Source organism: Sebastes umbrosus, chromosome 19, assembly GCF_015220745.1.
Source record: "Sebastes umbrosus isolate fSebUmb1 chromosome 19, fSebUmb1.pri, whole genome shotgun sequence".
Lineage (NCBI taxonomy): Eukaryota > Metazoa > Chordata > Actinopteri > Perciformes > Sebastidae > Sebastes > Sebastes umbrosus.
This window is the reverse complement of record NC_051287.1, coordinates 4,048,675-4,070,761: the sequence shown is the minus strand read 5'-3', so window position 1 is coordinate 4,070,761 and position 22,087 is coordinate 4,048,675. Positions and strand designations below refer to the sequence as shown.

At 40.4% G+C, this 22,087-nt stretch overlaps 1 protein-coding gene across 11 annotated transcripts; it reads right to left on the bottom strand.

Annotated features, from left to right (window-relative positions):
• Positions 1-1,586: 1,586 nt before the first annotated feature.
• On the bottom strand, positions 1,587-21,196 carry sec31a (SEC31 homolog A, COPII coat complex component). Of its 11 annotated transcripts, none has more exons than XM_037752845.1 (29): positions 20,953-21,196; positions 18,174-18,253; positions 17,447-17,570; positions 17,168-17,366; positions 16,965-17,060; positions 16,587-16,727; positions 16,342-16,484; positions 15,307-15,406; positions 15,053-15,214; positions 14,358-14,510; positions 14,028-14,258; positions 13,842-13,916; positions 13,678-13,719; positions 11,782-12,384; positions 11,266-11,500; positions 10,998-11,176; positions 10,756-10,882; positions 10,497-10,642; positions 9,966-10,139; positions 9,587-9,859; positions 8,225-8,329; positions 6,822-6,927; positions 5,361-5,699; positions 4,285-4,340; positions 3,913-4,191; positions 3,706-3,825; positions 3,490-3,561; positions 2,942-3,143; positions 1,587-2,895 (listed from the first exon to the last, which is right to left on the bottom strand). In XM_037752845.1, exons 2-28 carry the CDS (start codon positions 18,250-18,252, stop codon positions 2,964-2,966), a joined length of 4,539 nt encoding a protein of 1,512 aa, XP_037608773.1. In that variant the 5' UTR covers position 18,253; positions 20,953-21,196; the 3' UTR covers positions 1,587-2,895; positions 2,942-2,963. The 11 variants fall into 11 exon arrangements, with proteins under 11 accessions (XP_037608773.1, XP_037608774.1, XP_037608775.1 ...); XM_037752846.1 differs by having other exon boundaries at positions 1,587-3,143; positions 11,266-11,405; positions 11,436-11,500; positions 20,953-21,195; XM_037752847.1 differs by having other exon boundaries at positions 1,587-3,143; positions 11,266-11,421; positions 11,467-11,500; positions 20,953-21,195.
• Between the last annotated feature and the right edge of the window lie 891 nt (positions 21,197-22,087).

Sequence of the window (22,087 nt, the reverse complement as noted above, 5' to 3'; positions counted from 1 at the left end):
AAAGCACGGAATTGTAGGCTACATTTTTTTTTTTTATTGAAGATAATTAATTTACAAACATTAAGGCATTTTAATCTAAACTCAATACTTCTAACATACAAGGCACAATTGTATAATAAAGATAGCTTAAATTATAATAACAAAAATAAAAGAGGGGGTAGAAAATTATATATATTAATAATAATATTAAAGGAACAAAAAATAAATGCTTGATAAATAAATAATAAGACTGCACTCTTCCATAGTATAGTATCGTAATGATTTTTTTTATTACTTAAGTAAAAGTATCAACACTACAGTGTGAAACTGTTACAAGCAAACGTCCTGCATTCAAAACCTTACTTAACTTAAAGTCAGTTATTATTATTATTATTATACTGATTCTCTCATTTTTATTATTCTTAATGGTCTCTTGTTTTAATTTTACTTATATATTTTAACAATTTACTGTCTTTTTAATTGTCCATCTGCCTTTGTTTGAATGTGTTGTGTTTTAAGGCTAAATAAATAAATAAATACATATAGTATTCTAATGATTTTTTTTTTATTATTACTTAAGTAAAAGTAGCAATACTAAAGTGTGAAACTGTTACTAGCAAAAGTCCTGCATTCAAAACCTTACTTAACTTAAAGTCAGTTGTTGTTATTATTTTACTAATTCTCTCATTTTTATTATTCTTAATGGTCTCTTGTTTTAATTTTTCTTATATATTTTAGCATCTACTGTCCTTTTAATTGTCTATCTGCCTTTGTTTTAATGTGTTGTGTTTTAAGGCTAAATAAATAAATAAATACATATAGTATTCTAATGATTTTTTTATTATTACTTAAGTAAAAGTAGCAATACTAGTGTCCTTTTAATTGTCTAGCTGACTTTGTTTGAATGTGTTGTGTTTTTATTTTATTTTGTATATCACTTTGAGCTCTTCTTCATCTTCTTCTTCTTCTTCTACATTTTAGTTTCTTCTTCTTTTTCATTTTAGTTTCTTCTTCCTCTTCATATGCAGTTTAGTTTCTTCTTCTACATTTTAGTTTCTTCTTCTTTTTCATTTTAGTTTCTTCTTCCTCTTCATATGCAGTTTAGTTTCTTCTTCTACATTTTAGTTTCTTTTTCATTTTAGTTTCTTCTTCTTCTTCATAGGCAGTTTAGTTTCTTCTTCTACATTTTAGTTTCTTTTTCATTTTAGTTTCTTCTTCTTCTTCATAGGCAGTTTAGTTTCTTCTTCTACATTTTAGTTTCTTTTTCATTTTAGTTTCTTCTTCTTCTTCATAGGCAGTTTAGTTTCTTCTTCTTTTTCATTTTAGTTTCTTCCTTCTTCTTCTTCTTCGTCTTCTTGTGTGGTAGAAGTATAAAGTAGCAAAAAAAATGGAAATACTCAAATAAAGTACAAGTACCTCAAATTGTACTTAACTACAGTTCATGAGTACATTAACTAAGTTACTTTCCACAACTGAAATTTCGTAACATATCACATATGATCAGTGTATTATCAGATATTTTACTTTGATAAAAGTTACATTATTGTATTATAATCATCACTTTAAAAAAATTAAAAGAAAACTAAAAAAATCAAAATGACGCATCATATTGTAAATAAATACTATTTATTGAAAATATTGCATGTAGTCAATCTTAAACAAACACTTGTTTTTTTTCCTTTATTAACAACACAAACTGAGGTTGACCACTCAGCCTACAGCCCTCATCATAGTTGGAATGAAAATCAAGTACAAGTCTAACTTCCAGTTTCCTTCTGAGGTCCGATTAATTAGCCGATAATTACCTCCAGATGCCATTACTGACTGACTGTTAGCGTTTGTTTAAGCATGCATACTTTAAAATTCCATAAAAGCACAGTTTATCTCTTTTAAAAAGTCCGTTGCACTTTGCTGAGCCTCATGATTAAACTGAAAAAAAGACTACAAAAATGAAATAAAACATCCTCAACAAATGGGATTGCATTGCTTTGCATTGACAGATCCCACACACTGATAACATCTTGGTCCAATGTGTTGTATGTAGCGACACCAGTGGTGAAAGTAAGCCAGTAGAAGCACAAAGAGGGGATTAGAGTACTAACAAAAGTCCTATTAAGTACATTAATAACACATTGATTTAGCTTTAAATGCTTGCGAGTGGGACTACTGGTCAATCTAATGCCCTTTTTTAAAATGAATCCACATTTTGTCTCCTTAATTAGTTAAAAAAGAATGCATGATTTTGTACTTTCAAGAGAAAATTCTATGTATTTATGGATTATAAAAAGGTATCTGAGCATTAATGTAGTGCACAAATATCAAAAAAACTATAAAGATGAACAAGCTAATATTTCTTAAATGATTATTTGCATGAAAGCATGCTGCACTGCTGCATCAGCAGTCTGCTCTTAATGCCAAATTCATTGATATTTAGCTTTATTCTTTTATTTATTATGATCATCTCAACACAAGTAAATAGAAATGCCCTTAAAATTCCTGAATCTGGTCTATAAATTCCATATTTATTCCTATTTCCATGATGCTCAAGCTGTGCTTTCCTTACATTTCGCTTGCTAATTTGGAGATTTTTACTTTTATTATGCTTCAGTACGATTATTGCATATTCATTGAATTCTCATGTGAATCCATATGGCTACAAGTTTGAATTAAAAACAAATATTTAGTGTAATTTGTTTAGCATGTTGGTTAGATTAAGGTGTTGAATTTAACTAGCCCTTTAATTCATTAGTTTGCAGCGGGCCCAGAAGTCACTTTCACCACTGAGTGCGACTGATAGCATGGCTTGTGTTTGGGTTGTGTCAGAAAACGTGAATGGCACAAAGAAGAATTTTACAGGATTTTCATACATCTCAGAATTCTTCGTCATTTGCACTGCGCTCCCTGTGAAGCGAGCTCAGACCGCCGCTCGCTCGCTCGCTCTGCGCCGCGCCGGTCGAAGCTCTCGGAGGAGTTTTCAGCCCCGATCACACCCCGAGTTTGTTGGCTTGCGTCAGCACTACCTTGAGTACGGGCATGAACGCCGACGTCTCGCTGAAGTTGCTGTGACTGACTATGTGGGTGTGGATGTTGAGGCCCTCCGTGTAGGATCGGGCCTCTATACTCCTGGCGATGTTGTGAAGTCCTCCTACGATGGCGGGAGAGAGCTGGAGAGAAGAGCAGAAAGTGATGGTGAGAATAATCCTGTGTAAACTCTCTCAACTGGGATGTACTTTTTTAATTATCCTCATCTGGCTAAAGATTTTGGGCCTCATTCAACAACGTTTTGGTGTTCTTATCTTAAACTTATATTATTCTTTTTTTCTGTGACGTTTGCTCGTACGAGTCTTCCAAGATGTATTCACTCAAACCTCTTAAACTGGGCAGACATTGTACGGATGAAGCTCGATTTTAGTCCCAAATAAAGGCCTTTACACATCGTTTTGTTTTGGTTGATATCTTTAAAGTATTTTCGCTCCAAACAAGAAACCAAGCCAGGCGGGATATACTCACTGTCTGCTCTCTGAGTTTATCATAGAGCGCTTCCAGACGTTTGTTGGCGTCGTCGAGCTTCCTCTTAGTTTGCTGTGAAAAGTAGAAACAGAGAATGATTACACATCTAATGATTCACTTTCTGACATGTGTAGTGTGTTGGATTTGGCGGCATCTAGCGGTGAGGTTGCAGATTGCAACCTAAATTGAATTGTAATCTCCGTCAGACGGACTCACAGGGTCGGTAGCTACAGCCAAGCACTTCTGAATGAGCCCCTCAAATGTGGTCTTCAGGACCAGGTGCTCGTCGGGGATGGGCTTCTTCATGATCTTCTCAGCAGGGATGGACTGCAGAGGCTGAAAGGGTTAAACAGGGTAAAAAGGTAAGAAGAAGTATCAAGCTGTAATAATCTGTATATCCTGAGACAGAGGCGAGCTGTGTACCTGTATATGATCTCCAGTAGGTGCTCCTGGTGCCCCCTCCATACTGGTCTTGGGCATCGCAGGGTTCATGGGTGGAGGCGAGAGCTGCTGCTGCTGCTGGTGCTGGTGCTGCTGCTGGTGCTGCTGGTGCTGCTGGTGCATGCCCGAATAGGGGACCTGGGCACCGTGCGGACCCTGACCCATGACCGGAGGGCCTCCAGAGGATACCGGCTGAGCCTGAGGGTCAACGCCCAGCGGAGCCATGATGGGGGCAGGAGGGGTGTAGTTCATTGGAGCCGGCTGAAAGATGACATTTTATTTATATATATATATATTAATATAATGTGAACTGTCTTTACTGACAGACTGCAGTACTTCAGTCAGCAGACTTACCTTCTTCTTTGATGCTCTGCTCAGAGCCGGAGGGTCATTCCAGCCGTTCTGAGGCCCTACAGGAAATAACAAACTACCAGGTTAAAGTCTATTTGATGTTTTGAAATGTGTCAGAGTTAGAAAATTATTCAATTTGATCACAAACTTAGAACATTTCAAAGATTTCGGGAAATTCACTTTCTTGCTGAGAGTTAGATGAGAAGATCGATACCTCTCTCATATCAAAACTCTTAATATGAAGCTACAGCCGTCAGCTTAGCTTAGCTATTAATCGTTAAAGTCAAATAACTGACAATTAAGTCTACGGAAGACCAAAAAGTAAAATTCTCCCAATTAAAAATCATGTATTAATTCATCAATTAAATACAGAATTAAAAAAAACAAGATTAAATGACAATTTTGATCATTTAAAAAAAAAATAATAATACTAATAACTAAGTCTAAATTCTCTGATTGCAGCTTCTTAAATATGTGAATATTTTCTGGTTTCTTTACTCCTTTAATGGCAGTAAACTGAATATCTTTGATTTGTGGACATTTGAGGATGTCATCTTGGGCTTTGGGAAACTCTGATCCACAATTTTTCACTATTTTCTGACTTTTTATAGATCAAAAAACAAATTGATTAATCAAGAAAATAATTGAAACATTAATCAATAATGAAAATAATTGTTAGTTGCAACCCTAAATGATTGAAAATCATTAATTTCTTCATCGATTAAATAAAGAATAAAAAAAAATATTAAATGGCATATTTGATTTTTTTTTAAAATAATTTCTTCATTTGTTTTTTTTATTTATCATTTTAATACAGATTCAATTGATAATATTTTTTTGGAATGTATCAATGAATTAATTGACTGTGATTAAACAATGTAAAAGTCTCTAATTACTCTAGTGGCGTACTCCAGGCTTCATACTACTGATGGTCAGATTTAAATGGTGGTCAGATAAAAGCTTGTGTGGTAGTTAAGAAGAGGAATCACAGTTGATTTAGCACAGAGGCTGAGTGAGTTAGTGATGCTGATCAGAGGCATGCAGACCTGTTCTCTGAGAGGCCGGTATCAACTCTGTACCTGAGACTCCGCTCGGCGGAGGAGGAAGCATATACGACACAGGAGATCCTGGCCCGCCATGCTGGAAAGACGCTCCGGAGGACGGAGGAACGGAAAAGGAAGATGAAGAGGAAGAGGAGGAATTTGGAAAGTAAGGAGGAATATGGGTTTGAGGAGAGGAGGACAGGCACTGGCTGATGGGAGGATGTCCGGGATAGACCGGAGACGTCGGCTGTGTGTACTGAGAGAGAAAGCCGGGGGGCTCTGCAGGAGGAGGAGCAGCAGCAGAGGAGTACTGAAGAGGCTGATAGATAGTCGGCCCCCCAGCTCCAGGGGGGTACTGGTGGACCTGGGGGTAGGCTGGGAGTCACAACACATGCTGTTAGTGAACAACTAGCACTGTTGCATGTTATACTACCTGTATCATGCAACAGGACAGACTGAGTCGTAATAAGTTACAGTACAGTGCATGCTAAAGTATGTTTATGTTCTCAACAGGCAAAACATACTGAAATGTTACTCATTCTCATCTTCTGTTAGTGACTAACTCAGAGTACGACGGCATAGAAGAGGTCAGATATTACAGAGTCAAACATCTCCAAAAGGAAATGTTTGCCGATGTTTCAAAGAAGACAGAAACAAAGGTTGTGTGTTGTTCATGTGACACCTGTTGATGCAACTCTGTCTCCAAGAAAATGTTTATATACACTACTGATTCACTTTGACAAATATGTAACTAGGTGGAAGCACCAAGGCGTGGCGTGCTGCTCCAAATTGCCACCAAGCGCTGCGCTCAAAGTTCAAATCATTTCAACTTCAACCTCGGTCGCAGGCAGCTGACCTTTCAAAGTGCAACCAATGAGAACAGCTGCAACTGTGGTTGTTGCCTAGAAACAATGAATGGCATTCGTTGTGTTCTCTTTGGTGATATATTATGACCTGCTGCCTCTGCGCCCTGCATCACGGTGAGCGAAGAGAACATTTCTTATCATGTGAAGGCAGCTTTAGGCTTGAACCCTATTCGCACAGGACTAGTATTAGGGGACCATGTCTGTGTTTTGTGCGGTGCTTTTGCACAGGATAAGTCTGTATTTTACTCAAATTTACAGACATTTCCCCCTGGATATGATGTCAAAGCCCTGCATAACATCCAAAAAAAAGGGGCGGAGAAGACAAAAACCTTGCAAAAACAAAACAAAATTGAACTGCAGGTGTGAAAGCGACCTAAAACATTTGGTTACGGTTCGGGAAAGATGGTGGTTTTGGTTCAACATGACCATTAAAATGATACGTTTGGCAGACACTAAACAAATCAGACGTATATAAACTTAATTTTTAGGAGACAATGTTGCTTAATGACATTTAACCTTAAACTCTACTCTGAAACTGCTTTTCTCTCCGTATCAAAGATCTCTTTCTAAAGTCAATAACCCTCGTAATACAGAGAACTAACTCTTCTGGTGCAATATGTAAAACACTTACGCTGGTACTGTTGGGAGTACATGTATGCAGGAGTGGAGGAGACCGGAGGTGGAGCAGCAGCTGTGCAGGAGGGAGGCATCCCGTACATGGGGTTTGAAGGCTCCACCTGCAAAAAACACAAACAGAAATCTGAAACCATATTTCGAAGCAAGAGATCATCCACTGATAACCGTCTCTGTGAGCTACGACAGAAGATGTTATATAGATAGAGATATTTATGTTCTCCAGACTGAAATAACAGCTGTATTATGACTATTATTTGACACAGCCGACTTGATCCAAATACTGAAGGTCCTGATTGCTAAACTATGAAGTTTATAAACTTAAATCTTTCATATGATATGAATGAAAGATTAACTGGTGATGTGATCAGCTCCTGTTTTACTAGAGAAGACATCTCTAGGAGTCGTGGGAACTACAAAAACACTCTCGGTTGTACAGTTGTGTTACAGAGTGGCGGTTTCTCGTTCACAAAAGATCTTTGGCAGAGTACGAGCAGTTTAATTTTAGCCTGTCATCAAGTTATTAACGTTAATTAGCGACAGCTAATATGATCTGCCTCAGGCGATGTTTTCCGGTCAGCGCCGGCTAAAAGGCAGAAGCTGCTGCCTGAATATTTTTTATCACTGAAGCAAGCCAGAGTCACCTGCAGAGGTGCACCCAAATAATGTTTTACATTCTGAACATCTCTAGAAACCAGTCTGTAAAAATAAAGCCTGGTGTTGCTAACACAGGGCAGAATAGTCCAGTATCAAATTTGTAGGGTTGTCCTCAACCAAAGTAAATCTTAGTTGACTAACACTCCTGCGATTTTGTCGACTAATCGATTAGTTGATTTAATCGACAGATCTGTAAAACCAAGTTTCACCACAAAGAATCACAAAAGCATCACTTTAGATCTGCTGTTACCCAGAGATGTGCTCATTAGTATCTTAATAATAAGTCATTCAGTATGAAAAAAGCATAAAACATGACTAATCTACTACAGAAATAAGAGGGGGTAGCCCTACAAAGTTACTCGTCTGCTCTTCTGTGAGTGGAAATCACAAATATAATTCATGTAATGTTTGCTAACAAGGAACAGCATGCATGTCAGGAGTGGTGTGGTTAGAGTGATGTATCTACAATCAAATCACAACAATTGCAGTGCACCAAGAGAAACAAATGAAAGACTGAGTGGAGCATGCATCACAGGAAACAAAGAAAACAGTATCAACAGGAAGTGGGGTGGCGATGGGGAAAGGCAGATGAAAGGCATCATCACAGACAAACCACAGCAGCTAAATATAATTTGATTTCATAGATGGAAACACTCATTTGTTATGAAGGTAGTCTGTGTGCAACAACATCTGTAAACATCTGTAAAGGTGTGTGTGAGGAGGTTGGGTGGGCGGTCAGTGTACCTGCTGCTCTGGGGCTCTGCCTACTTGAAGAGGAGGAGGAGGGACATTGGGGAGGGCTGTGGGAGTCTGGTTACTCCAGGAGGTGACAGTGGAGGCAGCCCTCACCTGAAGCACACAGAGACACACGGCACATACTAATGATGGCCGCAGCATGGGAGGGCGGAGGGCGGGGAGAGGGGACACCAAACAACACCACAACGTATTGGACCAGAGCCGGGGTTCAAATTACAGAAACACAACTCCCCCAAAAATATAGTTTGTACATAGAGAATTTAACATTATTCATTAATAATTAATTTAACAATCAGCGTGTGATTTAAACCCGGGCTAGAACGGAAATCCAATTAATGAAAAGACTACAACACAACAGCAATGAGCACTTCACTAGGCGGTAAGTTAGTGTGCAATAGTGATGGGGTTTGCATTTTATCAAATCCACTTAACGAATGTGAATCCTTTTGAATTTCTTATCGAATCGTATCAAGTTTACTTTCCAACATTTGCATGTGCTAAATGCTAAAATAACTAAAATGTGTCTTGTTGACAGACAAGCGCTTGCATCCTTAATGTGGCCCAGGACACATTCACGTACACGGGACTAAAAGAATGTGGCCGTATGTGGCCCAGACCACATCTGAATGTGCTCTGTACTTAGAGCTGTCAACTTGTGATCGGATCATTCAAGACGCATGTTAATACCACGTCTGAACAAGGTCCATAAGTACGCGTCGACAGTGTTTATAAAATAACTCTCACTGCCAGAGGGGGGAGACAAATGTTCTGCACTCCAACTTTAAATGTATCTGACCCATTCAATTAAAAGCTACAGCCAAGTGTACCTCACCAGCTACTCGCTCTAAATACTGGAAGTCAAACTATGAAAACATACGGTTCACTCATGGTCGTACAGCGGTGATGCATCTTTTCACTCACAAACAATCTTTGTCTGAAAACAGACACCAGCTGCAGAGAGCAGATTAAATTTCCCTTTTAGCCGCTCATTATCTCCAGCTGATGTAATCTACCGCTGGCCATGTTTGTTGTTTTAACCAGCGACAGTCAGTTAAAGATGAGAAGCTGCTACCTGTTAGCATTGTTCTTTACTAATAAAAGGCGTGAGGAGAGAAGAAATGTTTGATAAGAGATTCGTTAACACTAATATGTCCCCTCCCTAGTTAGTATGTGACCTGTAGATGTTAGTGTTTAGAGGAAGAACAGGAAACCAGTCTGCCCTCACAGTCCTGATGTCTCACGATAAAAGCTTTTAACACCAGGTTTCTCACACAGATTCAGGTTTATGAGTAATATCTCAAAGTGAAGAGCAGTAAGAACTTGTGTGATGTGAAACTCAGAGGAACGTACCGGCTGGTAATACTGCGGCTGTGGTGGAGCGGAGGCAGCAGGTGTAGGCATGGCCACTGGAGGTGCTGCTGCTGCAGTGAGCCGAGGCACCATGGCGGGCTGCATCGGGGTGAACGGATGCCGGGGCATGGCTGAGGCGTGCTGAGTCTGAGTCGGGGCAGGAGGCTGAGACGGAGCTCTCTGGGTTTGTACCGGAGCTGCAGGAGTTGGCGCCGGAGCCGCTTGCTGCCCCAGAGCCCGACTGAGACGGTCACGGAGCTGCTGTACGGAAACCTGTACGGTCGAAAAAGAGAACTTAGAAGGTAGAAGAAAGATATTGTTGTACTAAAAACTTAGTAATGGACTAGCTGGTGCAGCCCAGTCCAGATGTGATACACACCTGGTTGGTGTTGTCAGGCAGGTAGGTGATGGCGGTGGACAGACTGCCCTGGGAGGCCAGCAGGTTGGCATACTGGCTCATCTTCTCAGCCAGCAGGATGCCGATAGCAGTGGGACCGGAGCGCTGGGTCAGCTCCACTGCACGCCGCAACACCACCACCTTCTCCACCAGGTCCTGAGGGACGGACACAAAGATCACATCAGCACAGACTAACATAAAGTGAATATTCCACTATTATTCCTGATATAACAATGTTCTGAATTTGATACGGGTCATGTAAACACCATATTCTGTAAAAGCCTAAAACCCACTGTGCACTACCTGCTCCCGACAGACAGTTAGAGACTAGCTGGTGAACATTGTGGAGCATTTAGCAGCTAAAGAGACAGATATTTCTCTCAGGAGCTGGTGGAGACCAAAACAGAGCTAAAAGAAGAGTGAATATTGGATTTAAATTCATCAGATAGACAGAGATGATGCCCCCAAGTGTCTAAAGAAATCAGTTATTGCAGGTTTGAGATAGAGACGCACCTGGAGAGAGAGTGGACAGTGTCCGCCCTGTGCTCTGGTCCAGCAGGACACAAGTTTCTCCACGTTCCCAGCACAGATGTAACACAGACAGGCCTGGGCTTGCAGTTGGGCGACCTCTGCTGCCTCCAGTCTGCCCCCGAGAAGGTCTAACAACAAAGACAAGTTCAGTCAGAAGGCACAAATTCACAGCGGAGACACAACGACGTTTAATAAAAGGAAACTCTCGAGTACAACAATATGTATGTGTCCTTAAACTAACCACAGAGGGAGGAGAACTCCTCGGGCTGAGCATAGGTCATGACCGCAGCCAGAGCTTCCTTCCAGTTCTGCAGGTCACACGTCTTCAGGATGTCATGCCAGTCTTTCATCACCACTGCGCTGATCAGCTGCAGGACAAAAACATTAACTTATATATCTAATATAACTAATATATATATATATATATATATATCATCTCACTTCATAAAACTCTCTGTAAATAAAAAAGCTCCAGGTCGTTACCTTGGTTATCTTGCTGTGTGTTTTCATAAAATACTTCTTCTGGGTTTTCTCTAAGAGCTCGGCCCCTCCGGCGATGGCCAGGATGATGCTGTCTGCCATCCGGTTGTCATGGAGACAGAGCTCCACGGCTCCCTCAAAGTCTCCGGTCAGCAGGGCCTGTGTGATGAGCCCGTCCACATCTTGCAGGAAAACAAATAGTCAATCTCTACAACCACAGATTTTGTTTAATCTCTTTCTCTCTGGCATGAAACTCTGAAAGAGTTGTTACCTTGACTGATGCTGAGACTGACTCCGTCTGATTGGGCTGGAGTTGGAGCTGGAGCTGGATTTGGATCCTCAACGGGCTCCTCGACTGGAGCTAAGATCTCAGGAGGACTGGGCACCTCAACTGGAGCTGGATCATCAGCGATTTCCTCGACCGGAGCCGGATCCTCAGCGGGCTCCTCAACTGGAGCTGAGGTCTCAGGAGGACTGGGCTCCTCCTCCACTGGTGCTGCTGTCTCCTGAAACACCAGAGAAACATCCTTTGATGTCTTAAGTTTACTTCTCCTACCCCCATGTGTTGCAGGACACTGGCTTATTTAATAAAACATTTAAAAATGTCTGTCTACTGCAATTTCACCAACACAGTCCTGAGAAAAGGTCCAGTCAACCTTAAATAATCAAAAATCAACTGTGTGTGTTTACTATGGTGTGCAGGGCCTTTAACAGATAAAACACAAGTTCAACAGTCAGCTGGGCTAGAAGACAGTATCTATGAAACTGTGCAGTGATGAAGGTGTACCTCGTCATCCAAGGGGATCTCCTCTTCCTCTGCTTCCTCCTCTGGGAGAACCTGGTCCCCATTTTCTTCTGGTTCGCTGGTCAGAGCGTCCTCTGGATCTGCTGAGTCCTCTGTCTCGGGGTCAGGAACGGAGTCCAGTTCCATCGTGGCTGCTGGCTGAAGGTTTGCTGCAGCGATCATGTCGAACGCCGCCTCTGGATTTTCCGCAGGCGGCGCGACAGCAGCAGCAGCAGCAATCATGTTGAACGCCGCCTCAGGAGTGTCAGCAGGAGGTGCTGCTGCTGCAGCGATCATATCAAACGCCGCCTCAGGAGTGTCAGCAGGAGGTGCTGCTGCTGCAGTGATCATATCAAACGCCGCCTCAGGAGTGTCAGCAGGAGGTGCGGCTGCTGCAGCGATTATATCAAACGCTGCCTCAGGAGTGACAGCAGGCGGCACGGCAGCAGCAGCAGCGATCATGTCGAATGCTGCCTCGGGAGTGTCAGCAGGCGGTGCGGCAGCAGCAGCAGCAATCATGTCGAACGCTGCCTCCGGAGTGTCAGCAGGCGGTGCGAGGCTGAGGTCTGGTAAAGGCTGCAGGCTGACTGGAGCGGGCACCTCCAGCTGAATATTGAGAGAAGGTATGGATTTAAAATCAGGGACTGTAATTGAATTTTCAACTGCGTAATAAAAGAGAAATGGGAGGCTGAAATCAACACATTTCATTAGGTATTTCATATTTTATCCAGATATTATTTATAAGCTATATCGCCCAACTCTATTTGACATAAAAGCAAACAGGCCCAGGACCCTACAGACTAAAAGTTAAACTCAAGATCAGCATAAGTTTGGATTTTACACTAGAGTAGATGTGTCATATGTGAGTTCAGTGGTGGAAACAGATGCATGAACAGAGAATACATCTACACATCAGAGAGGGAGATGTTTACAAAGACCACCCACATCCCCAGAAAAGAGTCAAGTGAATATCGACAGTGTGCACTTTCATGGAGTTGCGCAGCAGATATAAGAAATAAAACAGAAACATAAACAGTTTTTTAACTTTTCCATTGAGATTGTAAAATCAAAAGTCTGTGCAAAGCTTCCTGAAAGCAGTTTCAAAAGGGAAGTAGTATTTTTTAGCACTGAATCAAGGCTTCATCTTTATGAATACTTGCAGCACTTTCTTATTGCCAAATGTAAGAGAGAGAGAGAGAGAGACAACAGTCGAGCACTGTGGCACTAATTACTGCCAATAGTAGTCTGTTGTACTGTCAGTGAAAGAGTGTGAACACAGCACAGTAAACAGGAACAAACGGAAAGTAGTGCAGTGTGGTAATAGGCAATTTGGTCACATTTCTACTGCGTGGGTGGGTAGATAGTAGTGACCCTTTTCCCTTTGTAAATTTAAAATGGTTGGATTTTTATATTAAAACTTTCCAGTTGTGCGCTTTTTAAAGTTAATACTGGCTGACTTTTTACTTGTTTGTATGTTGTAATAAACAGTGGTGATGGTGGCTTATCAATTAGGAGGTGATCTTTTGAACCACACGGCTTTAAACACCTCTAATTCTCACTAATTAACACATTATATCTTGTTTGTTTAATACATCTTTATTTTTTTTATTTAATTAATGTTCGCAACTTCCTTGAATCTCTTTCTTCAGTCTTTTCAGTTTTTTGTATGAATGAAACAAATAAGATAACATGTTGATTAGGACGTGCTGGAAGCCAGGCTAGCCGTTTCCCCCCGTTTCTAGTCTTTATGCTAAGCTATGCTAACCGTCTTCTGACTCTAGATTCATATTTAACGGACAAAAATGAGAGTGTTATCCATCTTCTCAAGAGTATTTCCCAAAATGTCAAACTATTCCTTTAAAAATGCACCATAAGATTAACTTCTTTAAACAAACGTACCTGTGGAGGTTCAGCTGGCTTTTCCTCCAGTGCTGCTGAAATCTGACAATCAAAACGACACATTTATTTATCACAAGATGTACTTAAAGACACTTTATAAAAGTATTAAACAGGAAATGTATATATGTATAATGTCCTACAGTAGCCTATAAAATCCAGCTCACCTTTAAGGCTAGCTCCTCTTTGTTGTATCCCAGAAGTTCCAGGTACTTGCTGCGGATGTCACTTTCGAAATTAGCCTGAAAACACAAAATAGTCACAACTTAAAGGATGACCGTATCATTTACTGAAAACCAAATATTTCCAAGATATTTCTAGAAAAAAAAAAAGAGTCTTTCAGCCTTTCATACCTTGAGGAAAGACCAAAGTGTCTTTTCAAACTCATTTTCAGCAGCATTGATCTTTTCCTGGCAGAAATCCACAAAGCTGCCGGCACCCAGCGTGGCCTGCAGCTGAGCGGAGCGCTTCAAAAAGTCAGTTTCTGTAACAACCTGGCTGATGTGTACGACGTGAGAAGCGGGCTGCTGAGGCTGCTGAGGGTTCGGCTTTGTGTTCTCCAAAGACACCAGCTTCCCACCAAACTAGAAGTGAACGAGAGCCAACAAAAAGGATGTGTCAGACGGTGAAGTAACGAAAGCTCAATCCTCAATAACATGCAAAAGAAAAGAAGCGGGTCTCACAGCGAACGAGGCTCCGACGGGTCTGCGGATCCACTTGGGTGGCTTCTTCAGGGGGTTGACTGTAGCTGGAGGGGCGGGAGTCTGGGGCAGCTGCAGCGGCGGCATAGTTTGTCCCGTCCCAAAAGGATCCATGTTCCCAAACGAGTTGCTAATCTGTAACAGACAGTCAAGTTAGACACAAAGGCATGATGCTTAAGGTGCAAGAAATTTAATTCACAGCCAAGTTCATGATGTGCAGCTCTAAAAAAGGAAACATGGACAGAGGTTGGGTAAGATCAATACTAGAAGTGTAGATTGAACTGGTGGTTTGCTCGCCATATGCCCAACAGCACAGAGCGATCACATAGCATCTGAAATGCCATCGATAATAGCATCAGTTGCAAAATATAAAGGAAGACTATAAGCCTTAGCTATAAATTAAGGGATGATTCTAGCTTTATTGAGTCTCCATTTCCAGTTTCGTCTCTTAACGTCTGGACGCTATTGCTGGCGATAGTAAATACAAGTCTCGGTCCTGATAAGGACTGAGTATGGTTTAAAAAATGATGATACCAGTACCCTAAAAAGTGATACTGATACAACAAGGAAGTGCTTTGACTCTGTTGTTTTGTCTTTTAACTTCCCGACCACACAGCGTTGTGTAGGTTAGATATCAATTATTGATTACTAAGCACATCAAAAGCAGGACATCTCACATGGTCAGCGTGTCTCTTGCTCTGCGCCTGGTTGGTTCCTCCCATGATGGAGTAGATGTCGATGTGTCCGTCAAAGCTTGCAGCCGACAGCACCGCGGGGTTCCTGGGACACCACTGGATGTCAAAGCACCACTGGCTGGCGGTGGGCAACTCGTACAGCACCTGAGGATTCAAGCAGGTCATTTAATTTCATCAGATTTTACAACAGTTTTGTTTTCTACTTTGGTTGTTTTAAACAATTATAGTATGTTTACCTCTGCTGTGTTTGGATTCCAGCACAGAATCCTGTTGTCCTTCCCGCAGCTCAGGAGCAGCTCGGGATCAGCCAGGCTCCAGTTGATGGACAGGACACCCCTGTTTATAAAGAACAGTACAGTTATGTCTTAAAAAGCCACGTGATGTTTAAGGGACAAGGCTGGCAAAAGTCTATATTTTTCTTATTGTCATCAAATCCCATGAAAAGACCAAAACCAACAATATGTTAATGACTGTCCCCGTCTTTCTGCGGCCCTCAGCTCCAAGCCCATTGTTTCCGAATTAAGATGTATATCTTTAAAAACAGCTCATAGATATATAGTTTATTTTTAAAAAAGGGCTAAATAAATTCCTTAAACAGCTGGTCACTAGCTTTTAGCAAATGTTACTCTAACAGGAGGAAATAGTGCATTTGTTGGGGACTATTTTCAGCGGCGGATTAATCCACATGTGGTGCTCTAGTGAGTATTAGTGGCAACAGGACGGTGTATGTGGGATTGAGTCTAAGTAAACTACAGTGTGTGTGTTCGTGGTGATGAAGGAACATCGCCCAGTGCAACAGTGAGGCTCACTGATGTGTTTTTACAGCCTGGTCTCACCAAATGGCGCAAGAATAACATGCCAATTTCTTAAGTCATTTCATGTGTTATCGCTACGCATTTTTTGCTTTTCACGCCACGGCAATAATCAGAGCAAATGCTTCGGAAGTCAGGTGACGCAGCATAAAGAGCGGGAAAGTCTGTGTACGGGGGAGGAGTATGGGGTGCATGGATGGGTCAAACAAACATGACTTTCACCCAGGAACCCGCTGTTCGTGTCCTTTGTGAAACCAAAAGTCAACCGCTGACTTGTTTACGTTGACTTTCGTACGTAACTTAATTCATGTAAAATAAACATACTTATATTAATCCTTTCATTGTTGGTATTTTTCAATGATTTGTTGACAGTAAGAAAAATATTAAATATCACCAGTGATATCCTACAAAGTAAAGCTTTATGCTGCTTTGGCGCTAAATGAAAAAAGGTGTATTTACCGTGTGTGGTTCTCTAAAATCTTGAAAGGAGAGGTAGCAAATCGTAAGTCCCACATCTGGATGACCGGCATCCGGTCGTCCTCCGAGGACAAGACCAGTTGAGTGGCCACTTCTGGGTTCCACGCCAGCCCGGAGCAATGCATCTAAAACAAAGACATGCACACAAACAGTAGACAGTTTAAGTTGAGTGGACAGCACTGAAGGATTGTCCAAGACTTCATCTGAGTGCAGAAGGAACAACGTACTCTGTTGCTGTGGTCGCTAACTTTAATGATGAGGTCATTCTTGCGGAGGTCCCACACGGAGGCTCGGCCACTCGGGCTGGCAGAGGCCAGAATGTGTTGGACTTGTCTGTTCCACGACACACAGCTGATGTCCTCCAGAGGCTTTGAGACAAAAACATGAGCTCTTTTTGTCATTATACATTCATTCAAACAGTTACAAACATCATTTACATGCATGAGATGATACAGATCATATCAAAAAATGCTCATAAACTTCACACAGATGAAGAACTTCACATTTTGACAACAGAAAGGACGCAGTAAGTACATTTAAATGAATCACTGATGTTTACTAATTGCAGTAGAAAATAAATGTAGCTAATAGAGTAAAGGAAATACCTGAGTTTTAGGTCCTGGTGTCATTGGAGAGCCAAAGTTATTCATGTCCCAGATATAGATTTCAGACTCATTCCCACCTGATGCAACCAGGTTTGTCTGCAGCAGAGAAAACAAAATACAAACTTAGTCACTGCACTTGTTTTTAAACCAAGTACATGCACATGATATTAAATTCACCGACTCTGGAGATAAACAGATCATACCTGGAACGGGTTAACGTCGAGAGCTCTCACTGGCCCCGTGTGCTTGTCACTCTCAGCAATGATCACGTCGGTCTCTCCAGCCATGATCTTTGCAGGGTCGTACAGGATGACGTCGCCGTTCTCGCCTCCCGCAACAAGGACCCCAGATGGGTGACCTTCGGAATCCATTCCATAAGGACCCCAAACCAGTTTGTGGTATCTGGGGGGAGAAAGAAGGACACAATGAAAGGGATACAAAAAAAAGTGAACAACATGAGTGTAGTGAGCAGCTTTTAGTACCTGTGAGAGGAGGAGAGGCTGCCACATGACTTCATGTCCAGAGATGGCTCCGTCAAATCCAACTCGAAAAACTCCAGGGAGGCATTGGTGCTGAAGGAGGCATCCAGCTGCTGGGCTGATGTTCCTGCAGAAAGAGAGCAAAGGAACCTTTAGTGCATGCTCTGTCACATAATAATATGTTGCCTTATCACCAGTATTCATCAAACCTCTAAATATTACACTTAAGTAAGCTCTGAAGAGCAAAGGAGTAAAAAAGTAAAACACATTTATCAAAAGGTTTACTCCTAACAACAGCAAGTCATCACATGATTGATAACATGTACGCTCAGATAACAAATATCTGCACTGCTTTCATTCACTATTTCCACCCACAAAGTACTGTACTCCGTCAAGAGAAGTTGTTTAAGATCTATTTTAAAAATAAGAAATGAGAACTGACTGCAAACTCCTGCATCTTTTCTATTTTTACATCTCTTGGACTTTAATGTGTTATCCTTGACAGTTTTTTTAATTGTGTGTGATTCAGTGTCCTCCCTCTCATAATGTCACATAAACTAAACAAAAAAATATATATACTGCATGGTACTGCAAATGACGCAGCATAATTTTGTCCATTATTGTAAGTTGCCAGTGGACCAAAAAGTCAAACAAGACAAAAATTATATAATGTCTTGTGAAAACACCAGATAGCGGCAGCCCTGTGCCGGTGCTCGCTGCATGCTCATACCTGTTGCAAGGTAGATGGGGTGGTGCTGTGCAGGACTCCAGCTCTGGATGGCTGTGCGGTTGATCTCTTTAAGTTTCATCCTGGAAAAACAAGTGCACATTTTGATTGGAACATGCAATATAGATTTTTATTTTACTTTCTCTCCATGTAGCTTCTGCAGGAATCACCAAAGATAACAGTGTCTCTGTCTTAAAAGAACACTTGCATAAGGTCTCTGTAATTGTTCCTGCTGTCCATACTGGCTGTGAAAAGATCCCTTCCTCATGTGATTCCAATGTACACTGCATGTATTTAGAATGACATTTCTTCTTTGTGTTTCCCGAACAGTGTTTCCTTGTTGAGTATTGGTGGCAGGATAGTCACATAAAGAGGAATATTGCAGTCATTTTGAAAGATACCAACTTAATTTGTAAATACAGAACAATAGAGAATTTTGTCCCCCCCATCTGTTACATGGTTATCGCAGTAGGAATGGATCTTTTCACAGCCAGTATGGACAAGCAGGAACAAGTACAGCGACTGACAACTAACTATTTCAATGAACATATGTGCATTGGACACTCAGATGCCAGTTTAATAGGTGCATAAAGTCTAATAATGTAATCAATCCTCCCTTCATGAAGGTTAAACTGATTTAAAGAGGTGTTTTATTTTGGAGGATGTAGTTTGTTGAATTGTTTTGCATTATACAGAGAGGTGTTTCTGTTATTTAGTCTACCCTCATTGATATATAAATGCTGTGTGCAAAATAATAGAAATGCATCCTCCAAATTACAGTTCACCTCTTGGAAACAGTTTAAAATAAAAACAGAACATGAAAGAGGATTTATTGTTGTGTTAGACTGCATTAGTTTTAGCTATCGGTGTACCTAATAAACTGGCAACTGAGTGTAAGTATTGGGTTTAGATAAAAATGTGAACCTATCCTTTAATGCTAAGGAGGAGGCAAACTAGTAAATGCATATGGTAATGATGTTACCTGCAAGTGACAAGTTATAATCCCCCATTTGTATGGTGCATTTTCATTTGTATTCATAAATACAGCAGTTACAGCTACAGACCAAGGCCTACTTTGACTGACACTAATTATCACTTATGCACTGTAATGTAGAGCTGTGTTGCAGCAATGACATTACAAATGTTATTATGTGGCTCTCAAGAAACTGGGGAACCAGTCATTACTTTCAAAGGTCAACATTAGGAAAAAGTACAGTACAAGCTAGCAGCAAGCTAACAGCTGATGGACCAATTATGCTACTTTTGGAGGATGTAGTTTGTTGAATTGTATTGCATTATAAAGAGAGATGTTTCTGTTATTTAGTCTACCCTCATTGATATAAATGCTGTGGGCAAAATAATAGAAATGCATCCTCCAAATTACAGTTCAGCTTAAAATAAAAACAGAAAATGAAAGAAGATTTATTGTTGTATTAGACTGCATTAGTTTGAGCTATTGGTGTACCTAATAAACTGGCAACTGAGTGTGTGAACCTATCCTTTAAAGCTAGGAGGAGGCAAACTAATCAATGCATATAGTTACCTGCAAGTGACAGGTTAATAAACAAGTTGTATTCCCCCATTTGTATGGTGCATTTTCATTTGTATTCATAAATACAGTAGTTATAGCTACAGACAAAAGGCCTACTTTGACTGACACTAATTATTACTTGTGCACTGTAATGTAGAGCTGTGCTGCAGCAATGACATTACAAATGTTATTATCTAGCTCTCAAGAAACTGGAGATCATTTCATTCAAAGGTCATACAGAGAGGTGTTTCTGTTATTTAGTCTACCCTCATTGATATAAATGCTGTGGGCAAAATAATAGAAATGCATCCTCCAAATTACAGTTCAGTTTAAAATAAAAACAGGACATGAAAGAGGATTTATTGTTGTATTAGACTGCATTAGTTTTTAGCTATCAGTGTACCTAATAAACTGGCAACTAAGTGTAAGTACTGAGTTAAAATAAAACATGTGAACCTATCCTTTAAAGCTAGGGAGGAGGCAAACTAGTCAATGCATATAGTTACCTGCAAGTGACAGGTTAATAAACAAGTTTTATTCCCCCACTTGCATGGTGCATTTTCACCATTCAGCCCAGCTACTGCAATAAATACAGTAGTTACAGCTACAGACAAAGGGCCTACTTTGACTGACACTAATTAGAAATGCATCATCTGTAGCATTAGTTTTAGCTATCAGTGTACCTAATAAACTGGCAACTGAGTGTGTGAACCTATCCTTTGAAGCTAGGAGAAGGCAAACTAATCAATGCATATGGTAATGGTGTAACCTGCAAGTGACATACACAAGTTTTATTCCCCCACTTGCATGGTGCATTTTCACCTTTCAGCCCAGCTACTGTAATAAACACAGCAGTTACAGACAAAAGGCCTACTTTGACTGACACTGATTTTTACTTGTGCACTGTAATGTAGAGCTGTGCTGCAGCAATGACATTACAAATGTTATTATGTGGCTCTCAAGAAACTGGAGATCATTTCATTCAAAGGTCAACAGTAGGGAAAAGTACAGTACATGCTAGCAGCAAGCTAACAGCTGATGAAGCAACAACAATAAGCAATAAGGAGCCTGAGTTGTGGGAGAAATTACAGTCAAAAGGCAGAAAGCTGCAGGATAGCACTTTATGTACATGCTAAACCAGGACAGTACAGCATGTCCTGCAGCTACAAGCCTGCTAGCTGCTTGCAAAATCTAACAGTGTAGGAAGACAGTCACACTCAGAGGTCTTATTACTTCACTAAAGCGGCTTACCTTCCCTTCTTTGCTCCCTCTCACATGAACACACACATAAAAACAATAATGACAAACGCTCCTCCAGCTGTACAGGTTCCTGTTTCAGTTCTGCTTGAGGATTAGTGGTTGTAAAAACAAGAAGGAGAGCTATCTATCTATCTATCTGTCGGATCCCGGCTACAGACTCAAGACAGATTTCCACGTCCCCACTGGTCTCCATCAACGTGGCACTAGCAACAATCTCCTCCTGCCACGAAGAAGAAAAGAACAGCTTCCGGGGGACTTCCGCAATGCTAGCCCTGCTAGCATGCTAACTGTGCTAGCATGCTAACTCTGCTATACTGTACAAGTCTTTTACATAATAACTATACTATAATAGTTATAACTAATATAATACATAATTACATAATAATACATAATAACATACTAATTATTATCATAGGTAATTATATACAGTCTTTTGTCTACAGATACTCCTGCTAGCATGCTAACTATGCTACTCCTGCTAGCATGCTAACTATGCTACCCCTGCTAGCATGCTAACTATGCTACCCCTACTAGCATGCTAACTATGCTACCCCTGCTAGCATGCTAACTATGCTACCCCTGCTAGCATGCTAACTATGCTACCCCTGCTAGCATGCTAACTATGCTACCCCTGCTAGGATGCTAACTATGCTATGCTGTACTAGTCTTTTACATAATAACTATAATATAATAGTTATAATTAATATCATACCAAACTAAGTATTATAATAGGTAATTATATACAGTATTTGGTCTACACTACTACTCCTGCTAACATGCTGAATATGCTAGTGTTACTTTTTCATAATAAATCCAATAATTACTCCCAAATTGTCGAGAGAAGATGGAATAAGTTAAATAAATTGAAGATTTTTACATTTGAAATAATTCAAAATAAAATTATTGTGGAGTATAAATACATTTAATGTGTTAATATTATTTTATTTTTTAAATATTTCATATATAAAAGTGTTCCAGCAGCAGAACCTGCTGTATCTCTTTCACACACCTTGATCTTGATAGATTGTGCTGTTACATAATATAAAACACTGTATTTATGCAGAATATTTACTTTGCATGAATTTTTTTTTTTTTTAAATAAAATAAAAATAAAGTACTTTACTGA

What these genes read in the sequence shown, in the direction of transcription:
- sec31a (XM_037752845.1), bottom strand. Translation starts at nt 18,252, where the DNA reads ATGAAACTTAAAGAGATCAACCGCACAGCCATCCAGAGCTGGAGTCCT. An exon ending in CCGTCGGAGCCTCGTTCGCT is followed by an intron (nt 14,259 to 14,357) that starts GTGAGACCCGCT and finishes GTTCACTTCTAG; the next exon opens with TTTGGTGGGAAGCTGGTGTC. An exon ending in TGGCTGTAGCTACCGACCCT is followed by an intron (nt 3,562 to 3,705) that starts GTGAGTCCGTCT and finishes TACTTTTCACAG; the next exon opens with CAAACTAAGAGGAAGCTCGA.